The 23,432-nt window shown below is 37.6% G+C and overlaps 3 protein-coding genes across 6 annotated transcripts; all 3 read left to right on the top strand.

Moving 5' to 3' along the window:
- Nucleotides 1-1,325: 1,325 nt before the first annotated feature.
- LOC122047683 (histone-lysine N-methyltransferase TRX1-like) lies at nt 1,326-13,824 on the top strand. Of its 4 annotated transcripts, XM_042609114.1 has the most exons (25): nt 1,326-1,700; nt 1,829-1,880; nt 1,960-2,034; nt 2,385-2,604; nt 3,478-3,601; nt 3,828-3,932; nt 4,807-5,006; nt 5,166-5,258; nt 5,582-5,679; nt 5,926-6,087; nt 7,356-7,481; nt 7,658-7,705; nt 7,793-7,910; nt 7,986-8,051; nt 8,124-8,185; nt 8,333-8,389; nt 8,545-8,613; nt 8,737-8,932; nt 9,052-9,333; nt 9,466-9,527; nt 9,603-9,680; nt 11,328-11,423; nt 12,227-12,330; nt 12,409-12,581; nt 13,517-13,824. In XM_042609114.1, the coding sequence occupies exons 1-24, from the start codon at nt 1,357-1,359 to the stop codon at nt 12,548-12,550; spliced, it is 2,979 nt and encodes a 992-aa protein (XP_042465048.1). In that variant the 5' UTR covers nt 1,326-1,356; the 3' UTR covers nt 12,551-12,581; nt 13,517-13,824. The 4 variants fall into 4 exon arrangements, 2 of the variants coding, with proteins under 2 accessions (XP_042465048.1, XP_042465049.1); XR_006130648.1 differs by lacking the exon at nt 13,517-13,824 and having other exon boundaries at nt 11,328-11,532; nt 12,409-12,425; XR_006130649.1 differs by lacking the exons at nt 12,409-12,581; nt 13,517-13,824 and adding an exon at nt 10,361-10,448.
- A 3,182-nt stretch (nt 13,825-17,006) lies between these two features.
- LOC122047682 (plant UBX domain-containing protein 4-like) lies at nt 17,007-20,006 on the top strand. The gene is made up of 4 exons (XM_042609112.1): nt 17,007-17,595; nt 18,583-18,883; nt 19,318-19,413; nt 19,498-20,006. Exons 1-4 carry the CDS (start codon nt 17,051-17,053, stop codon nt 19,873-19,875), a joined length of 1,320 nt encoding a protein of 439 aa, XP_042465046.1. The 5' UTR covers nt 17,007-17,050; the 3' UTR covers nt 19,876-20,006.
- Nucleotides 20,007-21,977: 1,971 nt separating this feature from the next.
- On the top strand, nt 21,978-23,066 carry LOC122047681 (ethylene-responsive transcription factor 3-like). The gene has a single exon (XM_042609111.1). The coding sequence runs from the start codon at nt 22,254-22,256 to the stop codon at nt 22,875-22,877; it is 624 nt and encodes a 207-aa protein (XP_042465045.1). The 5' UTR covers nt 21,978-22,253; the 3' UTR covers nt 22,878-23,066.
- Nucleotides 23,067-23,432: the final 366 nt, after the last annotated feature.

Below are 23,432 nucleotides of genomic sequence, written 5' to 3'. Positions count from 1 at the left end.
GTTTGATAGATCACTGCATCGGTAACTTGGATTAGCTCGGTAAGTCAACAACTTGACTTAGCTTGACTCAGTTCGGCTAAGTGTGACTCGGATAAAGATGACTAAACAAGATGATTGGGCTAGCTAGAGATGGGACCATATAGATATATTCCATCCGAATACTGATGGTATGGGTTTGAATTTAGAATTATGATATTATCATTTTGTTATCGTGGGGTATTCTTTATGTGCATTTTGTTATCATTTTAATTATCAATGTTCTCAGTGCTAATGTAATTTTAGAGATCTAACTAATCTTATTACGATTTTTTATTTTATTTTATTTGCCGTAAACGATTATTTAGTAAAAATAATGACAAAGACGGACTAAAGAGAATAGGAAGTAGTTGTGCGCCTCCATGAGTCAATATAGTTGTTTGAGATTGTAACCCTTCAGAAGCTATTTGTTAGTCGAATAAAATAGAAGCTGTTTGATATTTCAACCCTTTAAAAGCTATTTATTGGTCGAAGAAAATACACAGAGCACGTGCAATTTTGTCTACGCCAACTGAAAATACACAAATATCTCAATTTGTATAGTTGAATTTAAACTATAAATATTTCTGATATCGATCGAACTGAAAAAAGAAGCAAACTCTGCTCTGCAGAAATAAATTCATCTGTGGCAATGGTGTGTGGAGAGGCAATTCCTCTCTCACACTTCACGTCATAGAATTCATGTTCCACCTAAATAAATATGACTGTATAAAAGAGAAATCCGAATACACACAACAACAAATGAGACCTTTAAATTGTCCATCAATATCTGATAGTAAAATTGAAGAATGCAATGGATTTGTTGAACAATTAATATCAGATTTCCTGTCTGTCGAAGAATTGCCTTCAGCTTTCAGTGCAAAGAGGCGAAGCAATGACGGAGTTAGTTGAGCAGTTTGGACGGGTTTATAAATACCTACGGGGCTCAAAAGGAGAACACGCCTTTGGGTACCCGAGTTTCAGTCGGGGCGGGAAACGGGCGATTTTGGGAGGCCCGAAGGCGAAAATTAGGAAACCTCCTCTTTCCCTCTCTCTCGGTCCTGTGGAAACCCTAGGCGGTCCGAAACCCTTCGGCTCTGCTTCGCCCCGTCGCCGATGGTGCTCGCGGCGGAGGAGTTCTTCCACGAGGAGGAGGTCGAGCACCCCGTGCGCTACCTGCCGCTCGGCCGAGTGTACTCCTCCTCCGTTCCCTGCGTCAGCCCTAGCGGATCCTCCTTCGCCGCGTCCAAGAAGGTGAAGGCCAGGATGACTGGCAAATCGGCGGGCGAGGGCGAGGAGGCGGGTTGGAAGGATAAGCCCTCGGATGTCGGGCCTGTGGGAATGTGCAATGGTGACGCCGCGAAGCCATTACTGGTCTACCAGCGGAGGGCTAAGCGGCCCTGGATCGAATCAGGTTCGGAACAGTCGGTTGAGGGAGATGATAAGGGGAGGCTCGACGCCGCGGCTGAGTCGCTCGGGGATGTGAGGATTGTTAAGGCGAGGACATGTATGAAGTACGAATTGCTTAGGTTGGGATCTGGTTCCGGTTCTTTGAGCGGTATGTCCGGGTTGCGATTGCGATCAAATGAAGGCCGTAAGAGGGTCAATTTTTCTGAGGTGAGAAAGAACGTTCATGGTCCTCAGAAGGATTCTTCTGGGTGGAGCAAAGTGAAAAAATGGGTAGAGTGAGTTCTTCTTCGCCACTATGCCGATTATTTAATACTGGATTGTGTTTCATGGGAGAAGTTGAATTGCTTTTCTCTTGGATTTTTTAGCAGCAGTATGTACTTAGGTGCTTCCGCTGTTCTTGTAGGTTGGAAATTGAAGGCGTAGACCCGCATGCATTGATTGGTTTGGAATGCAAGGCAAGTAATTCCCATGACTGTCTGAGTATCCGACTAAATGATTTTGTGTGGATATCAGCTTTTAACTAAGGCTTTTCAGGTTCTCTGGCCTATAGATGATGATTGGTACAAGGGTTCCATCACGGAGTACAATTCAAACACCAAGCAGCATAGAGTATGTATTGGATTTTGTCTGGTCAATCGTTCATTAATCTCCTAACACCTCCCAAAAACCATCAGTCTGGAAGCTTCATCTTTTGCTTGCTGTACATCGTTTCTCTTGTTTAGTTCTTTCGTGGTATTCCCTTAAATGAAATAAGGAGCCTGTGATATGTTCTAGTTCGCTTATGGAAGTTTGAAAGCTCATTTGCTTACTTTCTGTGATCGTTCTTCTGATTTTCTTTTTATCATGATTAATTGCTGATATGTTAACAGTTAATATGCATTTTCCTACGTATCCCTAAATCGTTACTCAATACACATTATGCCTTATCTTTTAACTCAAACAAACTCAACTTAATGCAGGTTAAATATGTGGATGATGATGTCGAGCATTTGATTCTCTCGAATGAAAAGATAAAGTTTCATTTATCTTGTGTAGAAATGAAAGATTTATGTTTGAAATGTGGTGTCCCCAATTTAGAGAAGAAAGGCCTCAATTACAATGAATTGCTGGCTTTAGCACTTAACTTTCATGATTGTCAAGGTCTTGAACCAGGTGAACTTGTATGGGCAAAACTTACAGGTATGTGTAAATTTATGGTGTAGTTATCTTATATGTTTCTTGCTGATTACAAATTAGGTATTTGTATATGCAGTAAGTTGATTGAACTTTGAAAAGATTTTCTTTATGATTATCTTCATAATTATTTAAAATGTTACTATTGTAGATGTTGGGATTAAATTTGATGAACGCTCTCGACACTATTTGAAGACTTAATATGATAGTTACTATTGTTACTATTGTAGATGGTTGAGACTGAATATTGCAAGATCCATCAAGATGCTGCAAGATCCATCAACATAGCATCTTTTTGTGTTTTCTCTTGCTCTCACCCTATGACCATCTGTTCTCAAATCTGGCTTCGACATTATTTATTAAATCCACATTTTGGTGCTAGTAATATTTAGTTGAAATAATGTACTAAAAAAGGACCAGTTGCCATGAAGGCACAACATTGAGTATTTCATTCTTGTTTTATAATAGGAATTTCTAACATGATTGAATATGCTATTCTTATAATGTAGTTTCATGGAGGAAGCTAGACTATAATAAAGTTGAATAAATATGTGTGATTACTTCATATTTACTTAGTCACCTGTGCTTGAACATTTTAAATCTGCCATTGGTAGCATTTGGATATGTTTGCTCAAACTGGAGCACAAGGATACAGATATGCTTTTGCATTAATGAATTATGAGGCCAACTTTTTTCTTGATCTAAGTAGCTTCTAATACATTGCTTCACATTTGATTGCTAGATTGAAATGCCAACAGTTGGGACTACTATCATGAACATCATAATTTTGTATTTGTCTTTGCTAGATGGGCTGCAGATGTTTGGTACTTGCATAATCTTCTAAAGAATCTTCTTATTTATATACATTCTCACTGACAGGGCATGCTATGTGGCCAGCAGTTGTTGTTAGTGAATCAAATTTTGGTCCTAAGAAGGCTTTGAAGCCCTCCCGGACAAATGAATCTATCCTTGTACAGTTTTTTGGGACTCATGATTTTGCAAGGTTGAGTTCTTATTTAAGAGCTGTTGTATTTTACATTATCTCATCAAAGCCATTTTCTCTACTTTTTTTAAAAATTTTTGGATTGGATACTGAAGATTTCGGATCTTAGAATAAAAGAGGAGCCTTACATGAAAATTGTGCTTCTTTCAGAAACCAATATGCGATTATGGATTTGTTCTTTTGAATTGTAGACTATTAAAGGTTATGTTTAATAATTGTTTTACAGGATCAAGTTGAAACAGGCTATTCCGTTTCTCAATGGCCTCCTTTCCTCTTTGCATCTGAAATGCAAGCAGGCAAGATTTTGTCGAAGCTTGGATGAAGCAAAAATGTATGTGCTTTCTTTGATATGTGATTTTCCATTCTTTCCTTTCAAAGTTAAAAAAACCATACAGCCAATTGCCTGTTGCATCTAGTTTCAGCACTCTCTAAGTTGCTATGTTTCTTTGAACTTCATATAATACGGCCATTGTTTTGCTGCCATGTTTTTTCTTTCATGTAAGCAAGTTCACTGTATGAAAGTGCATATATACATCTGGCTAATAGCGTGTAGTACACATATATAATCTTTGCTTTTTATTACTGGTTTGAAGTTGAAAATGACAAGATGCCATAAACGAAATATCTTTTAAAGTCATCAGAGCTGCAACTGCTCTATTTGGTTATTGTTTCAAATCCATGAAGGTATGACCATCACAAATATCTACATAGTGGTATCTGGAACTACTTTGCTAAAGATGTGCAACAATTGTTCCCGGTACAGGCTAACATATGGTGCAATGCATTATTTTCTGATGCATTTTCGATAGCCAGGACCTTTGTTTAGTGTTTTCTTTGTCTATACAGTGAAGAAAAATGTGAGGTGTTTTTCATAGTTTAAAGTTAATAGCTTGTCTAATCTTATAAAGCATCAACTTGCAATGGCGGGACTAAACTGATGTGCCATTAATGCATTATCTTATTCTGAAGATTTTCACAATCTAAAAATTGAGTTGTAAGATGAGTATTGCAATTTCCACTTTCTGACTCGATCACCACTAAGCTTCCTTATTGTCTTTGTATCCTTATTGTGTTTATTTTCAAATGCTATACCCTTTTCCCCGCCTTTTTGCCCTTCACTTATGTTTGAATGGCAAGTATTTCATCTGTAGCTGTATAAGTTGGACTGCACATTATTTTTTATCTTTAAAACTATTTCCCAACAGGTATTTGATTGAGCAACAACTTCCGAAGAGCATGCTGCATTTGCAAAAGTGTATTGAGGTTGATGATATTAGGGCTGGGTCTGGAGAGGACGAAGGAGAAAATTCTGATGATGATCTTTCAGCAAGCTACACAATTAGTGGGGGTGAACATACTAGAGCCTCACCTATTGAAATAGGAAATCTTTGTGTAACTAGCTTAGGTAATCAACCCTTAGAATGTTCAGCATTGAAATCCTTTTATGTACTCATACAACTTGCATACATCATGCAAGCTAGTTGGTTGTAGTACAAATGCATCTGAAACTATGCTTTTCAAAATGAAATTGTAGTTATAGATCTGTATTGCAATCAATTTTCAGGAAGAATAATTTATGATTCGGATTATTTCCATAGCAAGAAGCACATTTGGCCTGAAGGATATACAGCATTTCGGAAGTTCACATCATTTAAAGGTTAGCATCTGGCAACTAATGTTGCCTTCTTGCAATTTGAGAAATCACAGCTTAGCAAAGTTGGCTTTTCACCTTCCTTTTCCTGAAGAAAAAATTCTTTTGATAAGTTGATGAATCTTTAATAACAATAATAATAATAATAATAATAATAATAATATCTAGGCCTTTCTTTTGAACTTGACTCCACTAGTTTATTTTCACCTTCCTTTTCCTGAAAGAAAAAAATTCTTTTGATAATTTGATGAATCTTTAATAATATTAATATCTAGGCCTTGCTTTTGAACTTGACTCCACTAATTTATTTTCATATACTTGTGCTGCAGATCCTAGTCTAGTCATGTTGTATAAGATGGAAATTTTGAGGAACCCTAAAATAAAAACTCGGCCTTTGTTTAGAGTCACTACAGAAGATGGGGAGCAGGTTTGATTCTTTTGTTTTTCAAATAAAATGCCATTTTATATGTATAAAGCATACAACTGGGCAAGAATAGATCTTAAACTTGCATTCCATGAACTTATCATTTAAGAGGGAATTTTAGCATGCTAAACGAACACACTTTAGAATTTTTAGGTTTGTTTAACATTATCTTGTATATTAGGAATTTTGTGTTATACGATTTCAGTTTTTGTGTTATCTCCATCATCCTTGACTACATCTGAATGCCAGATTGATGGATCAACTCCAAGTGCTTGTTGGAAGGAAATCTTTAACAGAATAAAGAATAAGCAATGCAATGGGATTCAAGTGGAATCTGAGGGAAGTGATCTTCATAAATCTGGGTCTTGCATGTTTGGATTCTCCAACTCACAGATAGCCCAACTGATCCAGGTTTGTCAAATATTCATTTAATGCCACATTCTTTGTTGCTACATTTTCTTTGAATCATATCACTATGTGAATCCCTTTAGCTTAGTTTATGAAAATCTTATGTATAGTATTTTTTTCTCAAAAAACTTCTGTTATGATTTCTAGGTTATTTATCTATTTCTAGATTTTACTCATTTTAGTCTGAGATTTTCCATACCATCTTCATGACTGGTGTATTTTGTTTACCATACCTTTTCTTTTTCCGTGATATGTGTTTCGCTGCCGTTTAAGAACTTGCTTCTTTCTTAAATTTGGTTTATTTTGGAATTTTGTTATTGGCTCTGTTAATTTTTGACTCTCTCATACTATGATTTTTTGGTCAGTCAGTCTTACATATATTCTCTTATTAGCATGGTGCTTAGCTAGTGTCTACTAGGACAAGATCTACATAATTCAACACCTTTACCGGTAATTGGATGATAGCATAGTTTATCTAAGTTCTTCTGGGGATTCTTCTGTCCATAAGAGTAATAAGCCATATTTAAGAGGGATATATTCTTGCTAATAGCATTCATGCTGATGAAAGGTTCGTATCTAACTCATGTCATTATACCACAGCACTGAGAAACAACCAACATGACAAGGCAACTTAAATGATTCCTTCTGTCCTTTAAGCATGCGGAAATCTGATTGCAGATGGCAATTTCACCTACTTTATTTGCTATCCATTGCTAGCAAACAACCTGATCTTTCAACATGTTTTATTTTTTAAAAGATAAGGACCAAAGGCATGTCACATTATTTATATGTAACCAGTGAAGGAGGAAATTAAAATTTTAGGCTCTATTCAATGCTGAAGATCCAATAAGGTATGGAGCAAAAAAGTTTGTAATGATTGTTTTAGGTATTGAAAAGAAATATAAAACTCAAAGGGGGAATCAGCTAATGTAATGAAACCATCGCATCATCTTGATAATTTTGAATTCAAATTAGCACATGTAGTGGAACTCTAATTATTATTCCTATTAGTTTTTCTGGAAAGTTCATCCATATAGATGTATGTTGCAAGGTTCATCCATTATAGCTGGATGATATAGGGAGAACACAATTTGTGACATCCTAGTTTAGTTTCACAATGAAAGTTGAAGTTAATATATATTAACTTATGGCATTGCTGTCTTTTATAGATACTAACTTACAAAGCTTTATAGGCTAACAATTGTGCATGTCTAATTAAGTGTGATTATTCTGTATTAATCTGGTTTCATGATGAATTTCTAAATCATTAGGAACTTCCAAATTCTAGATTGTGCTCAAAGTATTATGAAAACAGTAGCGATTCGTCCATGGGATACAGAGCTGTTCGCGTTGACTGGAAAGATCTTGACAGATGTGGTGTTTGCGACATGGATGAGGTATAGTGTTTTTGCCCTAGTGTGGAATTTCCTTCACATTAGTTTATGGCTACAAATGTTGGTTGCATGCTTCTTTCTTTATATATATATATATTGCTATTGATTAAAATCACTTGTGTCTGAATGGATCTCTTTTCTTATGAGTCTTTTATGAAAACAGTTGATCTATTATGCAGGAGTATGAGGACAATTTATTCCTGCAGTGTGACAAATGCCGAATTATGGTACACCTTTTCAAGTTTAATGTTACTTTGTATCCAATTGCATATAGGTCCAATTCATAATTTTTTAATACCTGCTCTTTTTTCAAGGTTCATGCCAAGTGCTATGGTGAATTGGAACCAGTGGATGAAGCTATTTGGCTCTGCAACCTATGTCGGCCTGGGGCACCAAAGAGTCCTCCAAAATGCTGTCTCTGTCCTGTTCTTGGTAAAGTTGTATAGTTATCTTAGAGATCTTTGGCATTGATGTTATCGATTAAACCTAAAACTGTAATTCTAATAGGTGGTGCAATTAAACCTACAACAAATGGTCGTTGGGCTCACCTCACCTGTGCAATGTGGATACCTGGTATTTGACAACCTATAAATTTGAGTGATAATTGATGAACTGATTGTGATTAACTTAATAAGTTTTCCACAGAAACATGCCTTGTAAATGTGAAGAGAATGGAGCCCATTGATGGAATATGCAGAATTCACAAAGTACATATTTCATTTTTTATGGACAAGTTATTGGATACATTTTGTTTTGTAATTTTTTGGTATTCTGGAACTATAACTTTACCAATTCTGCTCTCCTCAATGTAAATTTTCAGTATTGATATTATTTTCTTTGAAATGATATACCAGGATAGGTGGAAACTCTTGTGCAGCATCTGTGGGGTAGCTTATGGAGCCTGCATACAGGTTTTAATCTGTAAAATTTATTGTCTTTACCGATAGTCAAATTTCATCGAACCATTTCTTTTCCTATTTAATCAATGCCTATCAACTGTGTATGCATGCAAGCCATCTGGTTTCATCAGTAAACATGTTAACTTGATACAATTATATCTTAACAGTGCTCTAACAATACTTGTCGAGTGGCATATCATCCTCTCTGTGCACGTGCTGCTGGCCTTTGTGTTGAGGTATTTGTTATCGTCAGGAATCCCTTTATTCTGGATCCTTTTTTTTTTTTTTTGATATCCTTGTTCATACTTCTGGGTTGCACTATTTGATATGTATTGCATTGTTTATCTTTTTGTATAAAGTTAGAGGATGAAGAAAAAGTTCATCTCATGTCACTCGACGAGGATGATGATCAATGCATCCGCTTACTTTCTTTCTGCAAGAAACATAGACAGCCATCAAAGGAAAGGCCGGCTACAGATAACAGCTTAAGTTTACCCTCAGAGCTAGATGCAAGTTTTGTTCCTGCACCCAATGCTTCTGGCTGTGCAAGGAGTGGTAAACATGTGTGCTATATGTTCTAACACAATTTGCATTATGTTATTGTTCAATTACGTAATAAATGTCATCAGACTTGCTTCTTTTGAACATTGAACATTTTTGTTTTTAATGAATAGAGCCATATAATTTCTCTGGGAGACGAGGTCAGAAACAACCTCAGGTTCTTGACACTGCATCTCGAAAACGATTGTATATAGAGAATCAGCCATATCTGGTCACAGGTTATTGTCAAAATGGAAATGATTGTGGTTTATCAAGCAGTATTTCTTCACAAGTTCAGTGCATTATGGATGATTCTAATCAGAGTGCTTCTGAGTCTGAGAAGCATGCTAGTGTTTGTTCAATGGCTGAAAAGTACAGAAACATGAAGACAACATTCAGAAAGCGTCTTGCATTTGGTCAGTTCAGTATTTTCAACTAAGTTACTCGTAGTCCAATACCTTGACATTGTATTGTTTTCACCATTCAATGGTTGTAATCCAGTAGCTTTATATATTTGTATCATTAAACATGTGTGTTTTCTCTGATAGGAAAATCGAAAATTCATGGGTTTGGTGTTTTTGCAAAACTTTTGCACAAGGCTGGGGACATGGTATGCATCAGTGATTGATTCTCGGGATTTTGTTGGATAGTTTATCTCATCAAAATAAGTATTGTTTTGATGCAGGTAATTGAGTATATAGGCGAACTTGTTCGGCCAACAATAGCAGATATAAGAGAGCGCTTCATTTATAATTCGTTAGTTGTAAGTGTTCCTTCTCTTATTGTTTCTTTATTCTGAACTACATTGTTCTAAAGATAAAATGGAGTTTTGAGTATATTTGGTTTTTGTCTTCCAAATGTATTTTCAATGGAAAGTTTATATTATAAATCACCTTACCATATGTCAGTATAGAGGATTAAATCCTATATTCAATGGAAAATAACATAATTTAAGGATTGCAGGTTTTGTTTATTCATTGACTCTATGCAAAGCTATAGATCCATTAATATGTAGATCTCTTAAATCATTATTTGTTATGTCAATTGGAGTCCTTTCATCTCATCTCTTTGTATTTCTTTCACTTTCAATTTATTGATTCAACTTGCATAACCGTAGACTCCATTGAATATTTTTTTTGAACATGTCCATGTAATATTAATTCTCTCATTTAGATCTGTTGAAGGTGCGGCTAGATATTCTTGTATATTAATATTTTTCATTTTTAGTAATTCATTTTACCATTTTCATTTTTGTTTCATTAACTTTTATATGTATTGTTTTGTAACTGCTTATGATCCATAAACTATAATAGGTTGTGTTATGGTTTTGTAAAATTTTCTTTTGGCCATGAGGTACACAATGGTCTCACATTCTCTAAAACCTCATCTTTATTGCAACCAACTTTTTATCCTATTAATGTTTCCTTCATTGTTAACTCCTAGATGAATGATAGATCCACTACATCTATAATTCATACGGCAATTTCATATACATCCACCTCAGCTATTCCCTTCTATGATTGCAGCAAAGGTGATAACCCTCACCCCGGGGGCCCCTCCAGGACTCCCTTTTTGTATTATTGAAACTACATTCCCTTGTTCAGATTTATACTTCTACTCAATTTAAACATATGATTTCTAAAGTTTTTCTCTACAGTTCACTAATTAGCATAAGACTCGCAAGTTCATTTAATATTAATGTAATAATTAAGAACTTTTGACATTTGAGTAACCCAGTAACTACAATAAATACATCCAATCAGTTACTGCATTATCATCTTTTATCATATCGATATCCTTGTTAGACGATCGTTTCTTTTCTAAAATTCATCATAATAACTGTTTAGGAACTCTGTTCTGGTACTTATGTTCAACCAATTTTTTACTCTCTATCATCATGTCATTTTATTTGGTATTAAAATTAGCAAATAATGAGTATAAATAGTGAAAACATGTCCCTCATCATACATCTTAATATTTTTAATAGATTTAGTTTTATGTAGAATTGTTCTATATTTGCTGTCAACCAAACAAGATAATTGCAAATGTCATTTGCAACATTTGCATTTCTTTGCAATTTTTATGTAGTTATTTGCTACTTTGAACTTGCATCTCTTGGAGTATTTAAGTTCTTAATTTTGTTCTAGGAAATGCTAAGATTGATTTGCTTATCGGTCATACAAGAATCTGAGCAACCTTAATTCATTGTTTTCTTGTTATCACAATAACTTAATGTTGTGAAGGCTTATGGCTTAGTTATAAAACTTCTCTAATTAGTTTGCTACTATCTACAGATTGTTTACATTTCTGCAAGATATTGCTTGGGAAATAAATGACATAATATACCCATTTGTTTGTTGCAAAAGAGAAACACAACTACAAACACTTAATTACCTGTGCTTGTTTGCAGGGTGCTGGGACATACATGTTCCGTATAGATGATGAGCGTGTAATTGATGCAACAAGGGCAGGAAGCATAGCTCATTTGATTAATCATTCTTGTGAAGTAAAATATGTCATCTTGAATTTGATTAAAATTCTGTTGTGGAAATTTGCAAAAAACATATTTATCTCCATCTCAAAAGAAAGCAAATGCCTTCCTCTCTATCATTGATGTACTATCTAATTTCTGTTAATTGTTCCAGTTGCATTTCATTTTTTGCTTGTACTTGAACTATACATACAACAAGTTTAGTAGCCTTCCGTTTTCCATTCTTTATACTGAAATGAGTTGATAATGACCATCTTCTATTAGTTAATCATGATAGTATATATTGTACATTTTACATTTCTCTGGATCCATGCTCTCCATTATTTATGGTGATTAGATATTAAGGTAATTCTGAAAATTATATTCTTGTCATCTTCCTAGTTTATTAGCACAAAGTACTGTTTTTTGTAGGCAATCTGAAACTATCTTGAACTCTTCCAAAATGCTGAATCTTTTAAATACATCTTTTGCTTGTTCGCTCCAATCTTAAACCAAAACATATAAATTCCAGTGAAGCACTAGTACCAAATGGCGATCCTTTGCAGGCTGCTTTTACTTGCATATATTTTTCCCATTTTTATGCTGAAAAGTTTGTTGCATCAACCTGTTGGTGTATCTTGTATGCATCTGTCATTATGACAAACTGTTTTTTTGCATTGATATTTGAAATGTGGTTTTCTGATATGTTTTCTATTTCTGGAGCTCAATATGACCAATTCATTCTGATCTGGATTTTTTTTTCTGCAATATTAGTGTTTATATATATTTCCATTTCCTTACCAGCTAATTTAAAATTCTTAATATGCTCACTTTTGCAGCCCAATTGTTATTCGAGGGTCATAAGTGTTAATGGTGACGAGCATATAATTATATTTGCAAAGCGTGATATTAACCAGTGGGAGGAATTGACATATGACTATAGGTACTGCTCGAAACATGTTCCTGTGTCTATTTTTTTTTCCCTCATGATGTATATTCTTACTTGTAAACAATGAATCAGATTTTTCTCAAGCGACGAACGACTTGCTTGTTATTGTGGCTTTCCAAGATGTCGAGGGATTGTCAATGACACTGAAGCAGAAGAACAGGTTGCCAAAATCCATGTACCTCTAAGTGAAATAACTCAGTTGAAAGGTGAATGAGGCTTAGTTTGGTCAAGCATTTGAGCCTAGGGTGGGTATTCGATTGATAATCATCTTATTTGAGAATCGCACTATGTTTTTTATGTTTGTATTCTTTGTTTAAAAGCATATGCAAAATTTTATGCTTGAAGTGAATATCCAACACCTTGTAGTGCCATGATATATAGCTTTAGGAGTTTCCAAACATCAAAAACGTTTAGTTGTTCGTTTGAGCTTTAGGAGATTGGAAGGTCCCTAAAAATCAATAGCTAAGTGGTGATTTATCTTATATCTGTTATCTAGATGCTATTTTGATAGTCTTGTAAACTATTTGGATCATTTTATGATAATTCCTATTTCACTTGGTTTTATTGCTTCAAAGAAAAATAGTCTAATGCCCTGACCATTTGGCCAGTTGAACTAAGTTTTCCAAATAAAAATGTGAAATGAAATTTTTTCGTCCAACAATATTTTAGAGCATGTCAGTCAATAGTGTTTCTTATTACAATCCCATTTTTGAGTCTATCCACTGCATTATTGCCAATTGGTTTAGTCAGTATCAACTTCATGCTAGAATCGTACTCTTTGATCAAGTATGTTCAAGCAGGATTTTGTGGTTAAGCAATACCAAGGTGTCATTATTTTGTTTAGCCTTGAATGTGAAATCAGTTGACGAATTACTTGACAAAGTATTTTTGTATTCTAGGAGTTAACCTGTGACTTTATTTGACCTTTCATGAGATGCTATGCTTATTGCTATAATCATGATGCCAATTTTTCTCTTCGTGGTAATCCTCATAACATGTGGTTTTCTTCTATATTCCAGAAATGAATATTATGGCTGGTCTTGCAGTTTACATAGATCAATACTATGCAGACAGTCTACTTGGAAAAGCAATAGATTTATAACATCTGACAGCTACTGAACATCTTCTCTCATTCGTCTACAATTCCAATCACTAATTTGTTATCCTCTTATTGCTGCAGATTTCATCGTCTCATTCATCAATTGTTTCGGCCTTGTTACTTATGCTTCTGACAAATAGTCAGATCGATGAGTATGATTCGATTATCCTAAATGAGATGTTTTTTTTTCTCACCAATACTTATGTCGTCGATTTCTTTAGTTGCATGTGATTGCTCCATGCATTTTATTTTTTTAATCTTGATTACCTCCGGAGGGCGAAAGAAAAGCCTGTGTACATAGTTCGAACCAAGAGATATTGAACGGCATCTGTATCTGTTATCTTGTTCAATTATTTATATGACAAGTGCGTCTTCTTGTTCTGGTTCCACTTTGGAAAGCTAACTTGCTGCGGTTATTTTGGCGAGCATTCTGTTGCTTAAATGTCCTTTGGTATTTTCCATTGGAAAATTATGGGTGCAATTGTCCTTGGTAGGCTGTAAATGAGCCGCGCTTGATCAAGCCTAGGCTTGAGCTCGGCTTTAGCTCGAGCTTGGCTCGAGTTAAGCTTGACTCAATTTATTGGCTCGACTCTAACTTGCTCGTGCCTGTAGAGTTGAGTCTGAGTTCTATATTTGGGAGAGCTTGATGTTTTTTTAATAAATAAATTAATATATTATATATTATAAAACGTATATTATTATTGGTTTGTTTGGTTCAACGAGCCATTGAGTCAATAATAATTAGGTTTAAGTTTGGCTTGATTTTTAATCAAGTTGATTTGAGCTCAGTCAACTTTGAGCTTGAATTGAGTTTTGACCGAGTCGTTTGTGAGTGGTTCAAGAGTAACTTGGTTCATTTGCATCCTTAGTTCTTGGGTTAAGGTTGATTAGTTGACTAAGTTCGAGTGAATTTGAGTTTGAGTTTTAATGTTTAGACAATATGTTTTTGGATAATATGTAAGAAACGGTTAAGTAGGTCAAAGTTGATTGGATAGAAGTCAAGTAAGTCATGGAGGACCAGATATTTGATTACGAAAGTTCTAATTGGAGGTTATGTAAAACAATGTCCTAACTCGAAGGTTTGACAAAGCAAAGTCCAAGTGGGTCAAGGAAGATTGTATATTTGCAAAGGGAAGTTTTAACTGTGGTTAGGTAAAATAAAGTCTAAGTGGGTCAAGGAGAATTATACGTTGGCAAAGAGAAGTCTTAACTATGGTTAGACAATGCAAAGTCCAAGTGGGTCAAGAAAGATCGCACGCTAATTGCGGTTAGGCAAAGGAAAATCTAAGTGTGTTAAGGAAGATTATACGTTGATAAAGGAAAGTTCAAGTAGGTCAGGGAGGATCGTACATTGGTAAGGGAAAGTTCTAACTAAGGCTAGGCAAGAGGAATATCCAGGTGGATCAAGGAGGACCGCATTTGGTGATCGGAACTCTAACGAGAAGTTGACAAAGAGAAATCGGACACTTGACGGTCGTAAGTCTAACAAGGAGTTGACATGAAATGAGAAAGTTCAAACTTTCGAAGGACATAACTTTTGACTTGAATATCATAATGAGGTGATCTTGGGTGCGAAATGAAGCTCGTTTAGAGCTCTACACAATTTACTACTTGCCAATTGATTAGGTAATCGATTGGTTGACGAAATATAGTACAAAAGTGTCTTAATCGATTGGGTAATCGATCAAAATTTCTCCAATTGATTGGGTAATTGATTGAGAGAGTTTATGAGCGAATAATGAATTTCTGAATTGATTAGGTGATCAATTGAAACTGCCAATTGATCATGTGATCGATTGAGAGTGTTTCTTCACGATAAAAAATGAGTTCCCCAATTAATTAGATAATTGTTTGGGAGGAGAAACTCGTGACAAATAATGGATTTCTTAATTGATCAGGTGATCGATTAAAGCCGCGTAATCGATTGAGAGAAGAAGAAAAGAGGCATTGCTAGGTTTGGACGGTTGAATTTGCTTGGATATGACGTGGTAATTGATTGAGAGTAAGATCAATCGATTGAGAATCCTAATCACGGGATATAAGGTGTTCGAAGGATTCAAATCAACAACTCTTCTTCTCCACTCTTCATCGCGAGTTCTTTTGAAGCTTTTTGGAAATAAGTGTTCTTGCACTTTCCAAGTTATCAAGAGGTAATCCACAACAACAAGAGATCAAGAGCACAGATCGTTCATTGTTGTATTTATTTTCTTGTTTTTACTGCATTTCATGTTGTATTTCTCGTATTTACTTGTACGAGATTTCTTTGCCCCTTAGAAGGAGGTTTTTATATTGTACTGTAAGTGAAGAGAGTGGATCTTTGGATTAGTCATCTCAAAAAATAAATATCAAATAAAATCAAAGTGTTAATATTGATTCAAGTCTTACTCTACAAATCATCATCAATGAAATAATTTGAGCTAATCACTTCTCCATTAACTTTGACTCCCAAAATGTCCTAACATTTTTAAGTTGCTAAAACACTTTCTATGTTTCTTTAATTTTTTTAAAAATTTATTAGATATTAAGTCTAATAAACACTAGAAGGGAAACACTAGAAGAGAAAGATTTTAAGCTTAGTAGATTAAAGATAGAATATATGGAATTTAAGTTTAGCAATATTAAAAATAATGAAACAATTGTTAAGATAGAAGAGGATGAGTTGTCCAGAACCGAAAGATTTAAATATTTAGGATTATTTTTACAAAATGATGGAGGGATTGAGAGAGATGTCTTATATAGAATACAAGCATGATGGGTGAAATGGAGGGGAGCGTCGAGTGTTTTATGTGACCGTAAAATACCTCTTAAACTTAAAGGTAAGTTCTATAAAATCGTAGTTAGATCTTCTATGTTATATGGAGCTGAATGTTGGGTTATGACTCAAACACATGAGCAGAAGATGAGAGTTGCAGAGATGAGGATATTATGGTGGATGTGTGGACATACGAAGATGGACAAAATAAGAAATGAGAGCATTAGAGAGAAAGTCGGAGTTGCATATATTGAGGAAAAACTCCGAGAGACATGTTTAAGATGGTACGAATATGTACTTAGACGACCAATAAATGCTTCAGTTAGACGATGTGAAACTATGATAAATATACATATCATATGAGGAAGAGGAAGACAAAAAAAGACTTGGTTAGTAAAAATAAAACAAGATAAAATTTATTTAAATATTGATGATAATATAATAGGAAATAGAGTTCAATGACGTAAAAAGATTTATACAGCCGACCCCATCTAATGGGTAAAAGATTTTGTTATTGTTGTTATTGTATTAAATATTAAGTTAGCCTGTTGGTTATAGTTTGAATCGTCCCGGATTTTACTTGAGCCTAGGTTATCTGGCTCTAGGATGCTAATAAAATCTAGTGTTTTATTGTACCTTATGTAAACTTACCATCAGCATAATTCTAAAAACTGATATCCATCTAAATAAAAAAAAAAATTATCGATCAACATCAACAATAAGATATTAGCCAACTATTGTTTACCATACATGACGACTCAACGCAGTCAATGCGACGTAAATAAGCCCAATTACACAGCCCAATTCGAAAACTCTTGCTAGATATTAAAAATCGAACGTGAAGAAGAGAAAGGGTAGCGAAGATGGAGGCTGGTGGCGGTAGTTTGGAGGAGGGGGAGAAGAAGAGGCTTGTGGAGACCTTCGTTGGCATCGCCCCTGCCACTCAGGAAGGAGCCCTCTTCTTCCTCGAGAGCCACGGCTGGAATCTGGACTCCGCCATCGTCTCCTTCTACGACCACCAGGCCGATTCTCAGGACCACCTACGAGACTGGAATCTGGAGTCCGCTATCGTCTCCTTCTTCGACCACCAGGACGATCCCCAGGGCCACCGATCGCCCCTCCACCGAGGCCAGGACGACGAGGACGAAGACTACCTCCCAACGGAGGAATCCCTTTCCGCTGCGCCACCGCTGCGCGTGACGCGTTCGACGGCTGCTGCCGCTGCGTCGCTACCCCGAGCGACTCGGTCGGCAGCGACACCCTTTTCAAGAGGGGATCAGAAGGCATCCATGCCCTCGGGAAGCCGGTCGACCATCCGTACCCTTGCGGATTTCAACAGGAGAGCAGATCCGGACATTGACAGCGACGAGGATGGGCCGCAGGAGTACTACACCGGTGGCGAGAAAAGGTATTGTTTTAACGATGAAATTCTTGATCTCAATAAGTTGAATCTGTTTCTTCTCCTTTACTGGTTTTAGTATGTTCTTGAATGCTTAACATGAGGAGGATTAGTAAGTTGAATCTGTATCTTCTCCTTTACTGGTTTTAGTATGTTCTTGAATGCTTAACATGTGGAGGATTAGTAAGTTGAATCTGTATCTTCTCCTTTACTGGTTTTAGTATGTTCTTGAATGCTTAACATGAGGAGGATTAGTAAGTTGAATCTGTATCTTCTCCTTTACTGGTTTTAGTATGTTCTTGAATGCTTAACATGTGGAGGATTAGTAAGTTGAATCTGTATCTTCTCCTTTACTGGTTTTAGTATGTTCTTGAATGCTTAACATGAGGAGGATTAGTAAGTTGAATCTGTTTCTTCTCTACTGGTTTTAGTATGTTCTTGAATGCTTAACATGAGGAGGATTAGAGTATTGGTACCTCAAAATGTGATTTTGAGACCTAGCTACCATTATAATTTTATCTAATTAAAGCATGTAAAATAGCAAAATTTAAATCACATTTTTGTTGTATGCATTAGGTTTGACCTAACATTTGATTCTTATTATGTTATGTAGTTATTGGATTTGAATGAATTAGACAATATTTTCTGGTGACAATGCCGAATCTGTGCCATTAAACTTTGCCGGGTATGATTTGTTCTGATATTAGTCATGATTGAATTTTTAGGTCTGTGACCGAATCATACTTGCATCAAGATTTGAGGGAAGGAAGACTTTCATATGAAATCGACACATCTCAATTAAACTTATATAACGCCACTTCTAGCCAAACATTACTAATGACCTTAACCTGTAATTTGGCTAACCTTCTTGTGTTTGAGCTTGATATCACTTAATGCATTCCTAAACGACTCCAAACTTTTATAAGATAACCAAACCTCTTATTGACATGGTGAAGTATTAATGATTTTTATGTTGTTTATATAATTACCATGCAGCGGCATGCTTGTTCAAGATCCTTCAAAAGGTGGCAATAATGTAGATGCGATATTTGAACAAGCCCAGAGAATGGGCGCTGGCCAAGGGCCTTTTGAGCCTTCACAATCCTCTAGTTCAAGAAGTTTTACTGGAACTGGTAGGCTTTTGTCTAGTGAATCAGTACCGCCTGCTCGTACTGCTCCTGCTCCTGATCGACCAGAAAATATCATGCACAACATTGATTTCTGGAGGAATGGATTTACTGTGAATGATGGTCCATTAAGGAGGTTTGATGATCCTGAGAACGCTGCCTTTCTGGCGGTAAGTAGCTTCTACTATTTTCATCCATCGAGAAGTATTCAACTAATTATGATCTTTGCTACTAATTATGATCTTCAACTATCAATATTTGACCACTCATCTTTCCTCGCGATCAATTTTATTCTTCTTTTTATTGTCTCAGCAGCAAATAACAGACTATCATTTGCGGCGCATGTAAGAGGTCGAATAATAGCGCTACTAAATTCTGTTTGAGTAAACACCAATAGCATCCTTATGCCATTTAGGTTTGTTAACTTGTCTGGACATTTTTTTAGTGTGGGTATATATTGAAAGAAATCACTAGAGTGCTATCTATAACTATAACACCCTTTAATTTGTTTCCATTTTATTTTTTGACGGCTTTCATCCAAAATTTGCATAGTCACTGTTTTATTGCTTTTATCTTTCAATGTATCGTGGTGGTTCTTTCGTAGAGCATTACAAAGTCCGAATGCCCCAAAGAGCTTGAACCAGCAGATCGGAGAACTGCAGTACATGTGAATCTCATACGCCGGCAAGAAGATTATTCTGTATGTTTCCTCGGAAACTAGCTACTGCTTCTGCATTTTCTTATAGGCTGAGCTCTCATGGTCTAGATTTCCTCTCTTCGACAGGAACCTGTGAGACGAACTCCTGCATTTCAAGGTGTAGGAAGGACTCTCGGAGGTGGATTGTGTGATAAGTCAGCCACTGAGGCTACAGCTGCTGCATCCAATGCTGTTGCTCCATCATTATCAGGCCTTTCGGTCGATGCCCTCTCGCCGTCCACTTCAATTCAGCTAAGGTTAGCAGATGGCACGCGCATGGTGGCAAGCTTCAACCTGCGTCATACTGTAGGCCACATCAGAGCATTCATTGACGCATCGAGGCCTGGTTCGTCTAGGACTTACCAGTTGCAGACAGTTGGTTTTCCGCCCAAGCAACTGAATGATCTCGACAAGACGATCGATGAAGCAGGCCTTGCGAACTCGGTCATCATTCAAAAAGGCTAGTTTTCCTTTATTTGCATTGCTATTGGACTAGGTAGTCGCATCGCAACTGCTGAAACTATCTGAAAAAACCTTAGGGAATTGCTTCTGATCCTTAACTGATAGAAAATATCAATCAAATCTTCTCGGTGTCATTCGAGTGTTCTTTAGGTACCATGGCATAAATAAGAATGAATAAATAAAGAAATCAAATAATCTTAAAGATTTAAAAGCTTCAAGCAATAGAAAAGGCTTAAATTAAAAGACTATAATATTCAAAAGAACCAAGTTCAAACTGAGCTTGGTCAAATTTAGCAGCTTAAATAATTTTAGATTCGATTTGACTTATCTTAATTATTTTATTGAATAATTTAAAAAATGTAAAGTTTGATTCTGTTAGCTCATTGATAATTCTAATTTTGATGCAAATTATCATTTGTTATTTAGGCAAATATTGATAGAGATAATTCAACGGCTGAGAATTTTGAATTGGGTATTCAATGAATTGGAAACGACATTAAATTCTCTTCAATCGTATTAAATCCGCGGCTTATCTGTGGTGATTAAGCCGAACCGGTTGTCTGAATCGCAACCTGACTTATTTTGCTTCTAATCAATTAACTACCCACTCGATTAAAGATTAAACCTGCGGTTTATTTTCCGTGATCAACTCGGCTGCGAATCGACCTGTTCAAGTAAAGAAGACGGGTGGGTCCCACCTCTGACGCCAGGGACACGCCTCCGCCTGCCACAGCCACCCCCGTCCGCCAGTACCACCGACGACCCCGACGTCGCACGCGGTGGCAGAACGTCGCCAGAGCAGAGCCCCGCGGCGGGGCTCCCATCCCGAGGAGCGCAGCACGGCGGTCAAAGAGGCTGCAACGGCCACTTCGAGAAACCGATCGAGAAATGAGAATTGGCGCCCTTTTTCTATTTCCCCGGAGGACAAGCAAAAATTCGCGCGATCACGGGCCTGACGAGGACGAGACGGGCCGAAGAAGACGACGCGGCGGAGGTGCCGGTGGCGGCCCGGAGCGGTGGGCCCGCTGGCTGCGCCCCGATTTGAGTAGGGTTCTAGAAAAAACCAGCTGTTGCTAATTTTTCTGTCGAACAATCTTACCGCCAAGTGAATTGAATCGATTTGATTCAACCGAACCGGGTCCACCTCCACGAACCTCAGGCGATGAACGGAACCCATTGCCCTCCGTTACCTGTCGATTTCAGAGACTCTTTCTCTCTCCATCTCGATTCACGAGAATTCCTTCTCTTTATTAAATGTTTTTGATAAAGAAATTAAAGAGAGAAAAAAAAAGTCGATTTGAGAATTATTATTGTTCAGAAGACAGGCCTGCACGCCTTTGACCGGTCCGGTCTGGCCGCGGTCCAGCAGCGGGTTCGACGGGTCAGTGTCGGCCTCGGTTTACGATAAAGGAGGTCACTTGGCCACGTGTCTTTTTTCCAATTACCTTCACGTTCATGTAATGCAAGCGCCGTTGCAAGTGCTAACTTGCAAGCCAAGCCATTGCTGGCCACGTCACCGCTCAAAGTTCCGGGGCGGCGGCGGATTGACCAGTTTTCCGGCCTAGTTGGGTAGATTTCCCGTTCCCTATGGCACCGGACGCGAACCCACGTGGACGAATTAAATGCACGCACAGGCACAGACACCGGCACAGCTCATAATATCATGCTAGTTACATTTTAAAATTAACTGCACCTTATCAAAATACTCTATTTTTAATATAAAATAAATGATAAGAAATGCTTTATCCAACTCAAGTGCAATTTACAAAATCCAAATAATGTCTCTATTCTTAATATAAATACATATTTTAATTTTTTTTTAATCAATGTTATCCAAATTGGTTTACAGGATTCACGGATTCGATTCAAACCCGATCCGCAGCTGCAGGTTTCACGGGTTTTGTTCGACCACCTCTCTCGGTTGCCCATATTGACTGCCACTAGACGTACAAGGCCCCAGAGAAATATCCAATGACTGATCTGGTACGTTTTATGTGTGTGGTACTGAGTAATAACGTTATCCCACCGCAGCTCACCTCCGCGTTCCCAGAGTTGCAATTAATTTTCATTAATTAAATATTAAAAGAATTTTGGCCATTATGGTCAATTCGTACCCACAAATATACCACCGCGGCGCATAAAATAAATTGCCCGTCGGAGAGGGAAGAGGCGACGAAGCGGAGGCGGTGGTGGAGATCCAGATCGCGAGCGGGAGATCAAATCGTGAAGACAACAAGCGCGATGATGGAGATGAATCTTGCGAGATCCGCCTTCTAAGCGTCTTCTCGTTCCTAGCTTCCTCCGGGCGTCGGGGTTCTGATCCTAAGTTGCTCACAGCTTAGAGGGCGGTGGACGGATTTTTATTAAGGGAGTCGGGATCGATGGCGATGAGGAAGAGCCGTGCGCAGGCGGTTGCTGACGCCTCTGCGTCGCCGGCGTCGGAGAAGCGGTTCCGCGGCGTTCGGAAGCGGCCCTGGGGTAGGTTCGCGGCGGAGATCCGCGACCCGGGGAAGAAGACGCGGGTCTGGCTCGGCACCTTTGACTCCGCTGAGGACGCCGCCCGAGCCTACGACGCGGCGGCTGTAGCTCTACGGGGTCCTAAGGCCAGAACTAACTTCCCCTCGTCGGCGTCCGGCTTTCCGATTCCCCTTCCTCGAGCCGTAACAGCGGCTGGCCTTTTCCCCTTTAATGGCCAGCATCACCGTCCGCCGATGCCTGCTCAACGCCCAGCCTCCAGCAGTCACAGCAGCACCGTGGAGTCCTTCAGCGGCCCGAGGCCACTGTCTTCGTCGGTGCCGATACGCGTGCGGCAGCATGCCAAACCACCTCCGGCCCCGCGTGTTCTGATCGGCGGCGATGACTGCCATAGCGACTGCGGATCCTCCTCCTCCGTTGTTGATAACGACGACGATATCGTATCTTTTTGGCGGCATCCACTGCCGTTTGATCTCAACCTCCCGCCGTATCCTGATGATGATTTCCGAGACACCATCCTCCGCCTCTGATCTTCGTTATCGGCCTAGAAGACAAAATAGTTTCAAGAAATGTTTTTTTCCCTCTTTATCGATTGCGTTTCTTCTCTCTCAAAATCGATCGATCTTTGTCACTGCATACTTAGATCTACATCTATGGGGTTGTATTTGCAGTTTAAAAGCTTGGTCTAGAATATATGAATGGGGTGATATGAAACCAAATCTGAGGTTGCGTTTAATCTGGTCTTATCTTTTGTAGAAACAATTCCCTCCAATTCATTAAAACTAGAGGAAAACAAAAACCAATATGAATGTAAAATTTCCCTTTGTCTTCCAACAGACCAAGATTTACCCCCCTGTTTGTGATTTCATTAACAGCCTCTGGTGATCATGCCATTAGAAGCCCCAGAGAAATATTTTTTCGAAAGTAAGATTTTAGAACTCGCAGCCGAGAGAAAGTATGATTACCTTCTCAGATCTCTAAACTGATCCAGGTGGGTATTTGGATTCTGACTGCTTCTTTTCTTCCTGTTCTTCGTTTGCATTAGCACATTAAATGGTAAAAGAGTTCTCTCAACTTACTATGGA

This window comes from Zingiber officinale, chromosome 2B (assembly GCF_018446385.1).
Source record: "Zingiber officinale cultivar Zhangliang chromosome 2B, Zo_v1.1, whole genome shotgun sequence".
Taxonomy (NCBI): Eukaryota; Viridiplantae; Streptophyta; class Magnoliopsida; order Zingiberales; family Zingiberaceae; genus Zingiber; species Zingiber officinale.
This window is presented reverse-complemented; position numbering and strand designations above follow the sequence as displayed.

What these genes read in the sequence shown, in the direction of transcription:
- LOC122047681 (XM_042609111.1), top strand. Translation starts at nt 22,254, where the DNA reads ATGGCGATGAGGAAGAGCCGTGCGCAGGCGGTTGCTGACGCCTCTGCG.
- LOC122047683 (XM_042609114.1), top strand. Translation starts at nt 1,357, where the DNA reads ATGTGCAATGGTGACGCCGCGAAGCCATTACTGGTCTACCAGCGGAGG. An exon ending in CTGTGCAATGTGGATACCTG is followed by an intron (nt 8,052 to 8,123) that starts GTATTTGACAAC and finishes AGTTTTCCACAG; the next exon opens with AAACATGCCTTGTAAATGTG. An exon ending in CTTATGGAGCCTGCATACAG is followed by an intron (nt 8,390 to 8,544) that starts GTTTTAATCTGT and finishes ATATCTTAACAG; the next exon opens with TGCTCTAACAATACTTGTCG.
- LOC122047682 (XM_042609112.1), top strand. Translation starts at nt 17,051, where the DNA reads ATGGAGGCTGGTGGCGGTAGTTTGGAGGAGGGGGAGAAGAAGAGGCTT. An exon ending in TACACCGGTGGCGAGAAAAG is followed by an intron (nt 17,596 to 18,582) that starts GTATTGTTTTAA and finishes ATTACCATGCAG; the next exon opens with CGGCATGCTTGTTCAAGATC. An exon ending in GCCGGCAAGAAGATTATTCT is followed by an intron (nt 19,414 to 19,497) that starts GTATGTTTCCTC and finishes TCTCTTCGACAG; the next exon opens with GAACCTGTGAGACGAACTCC.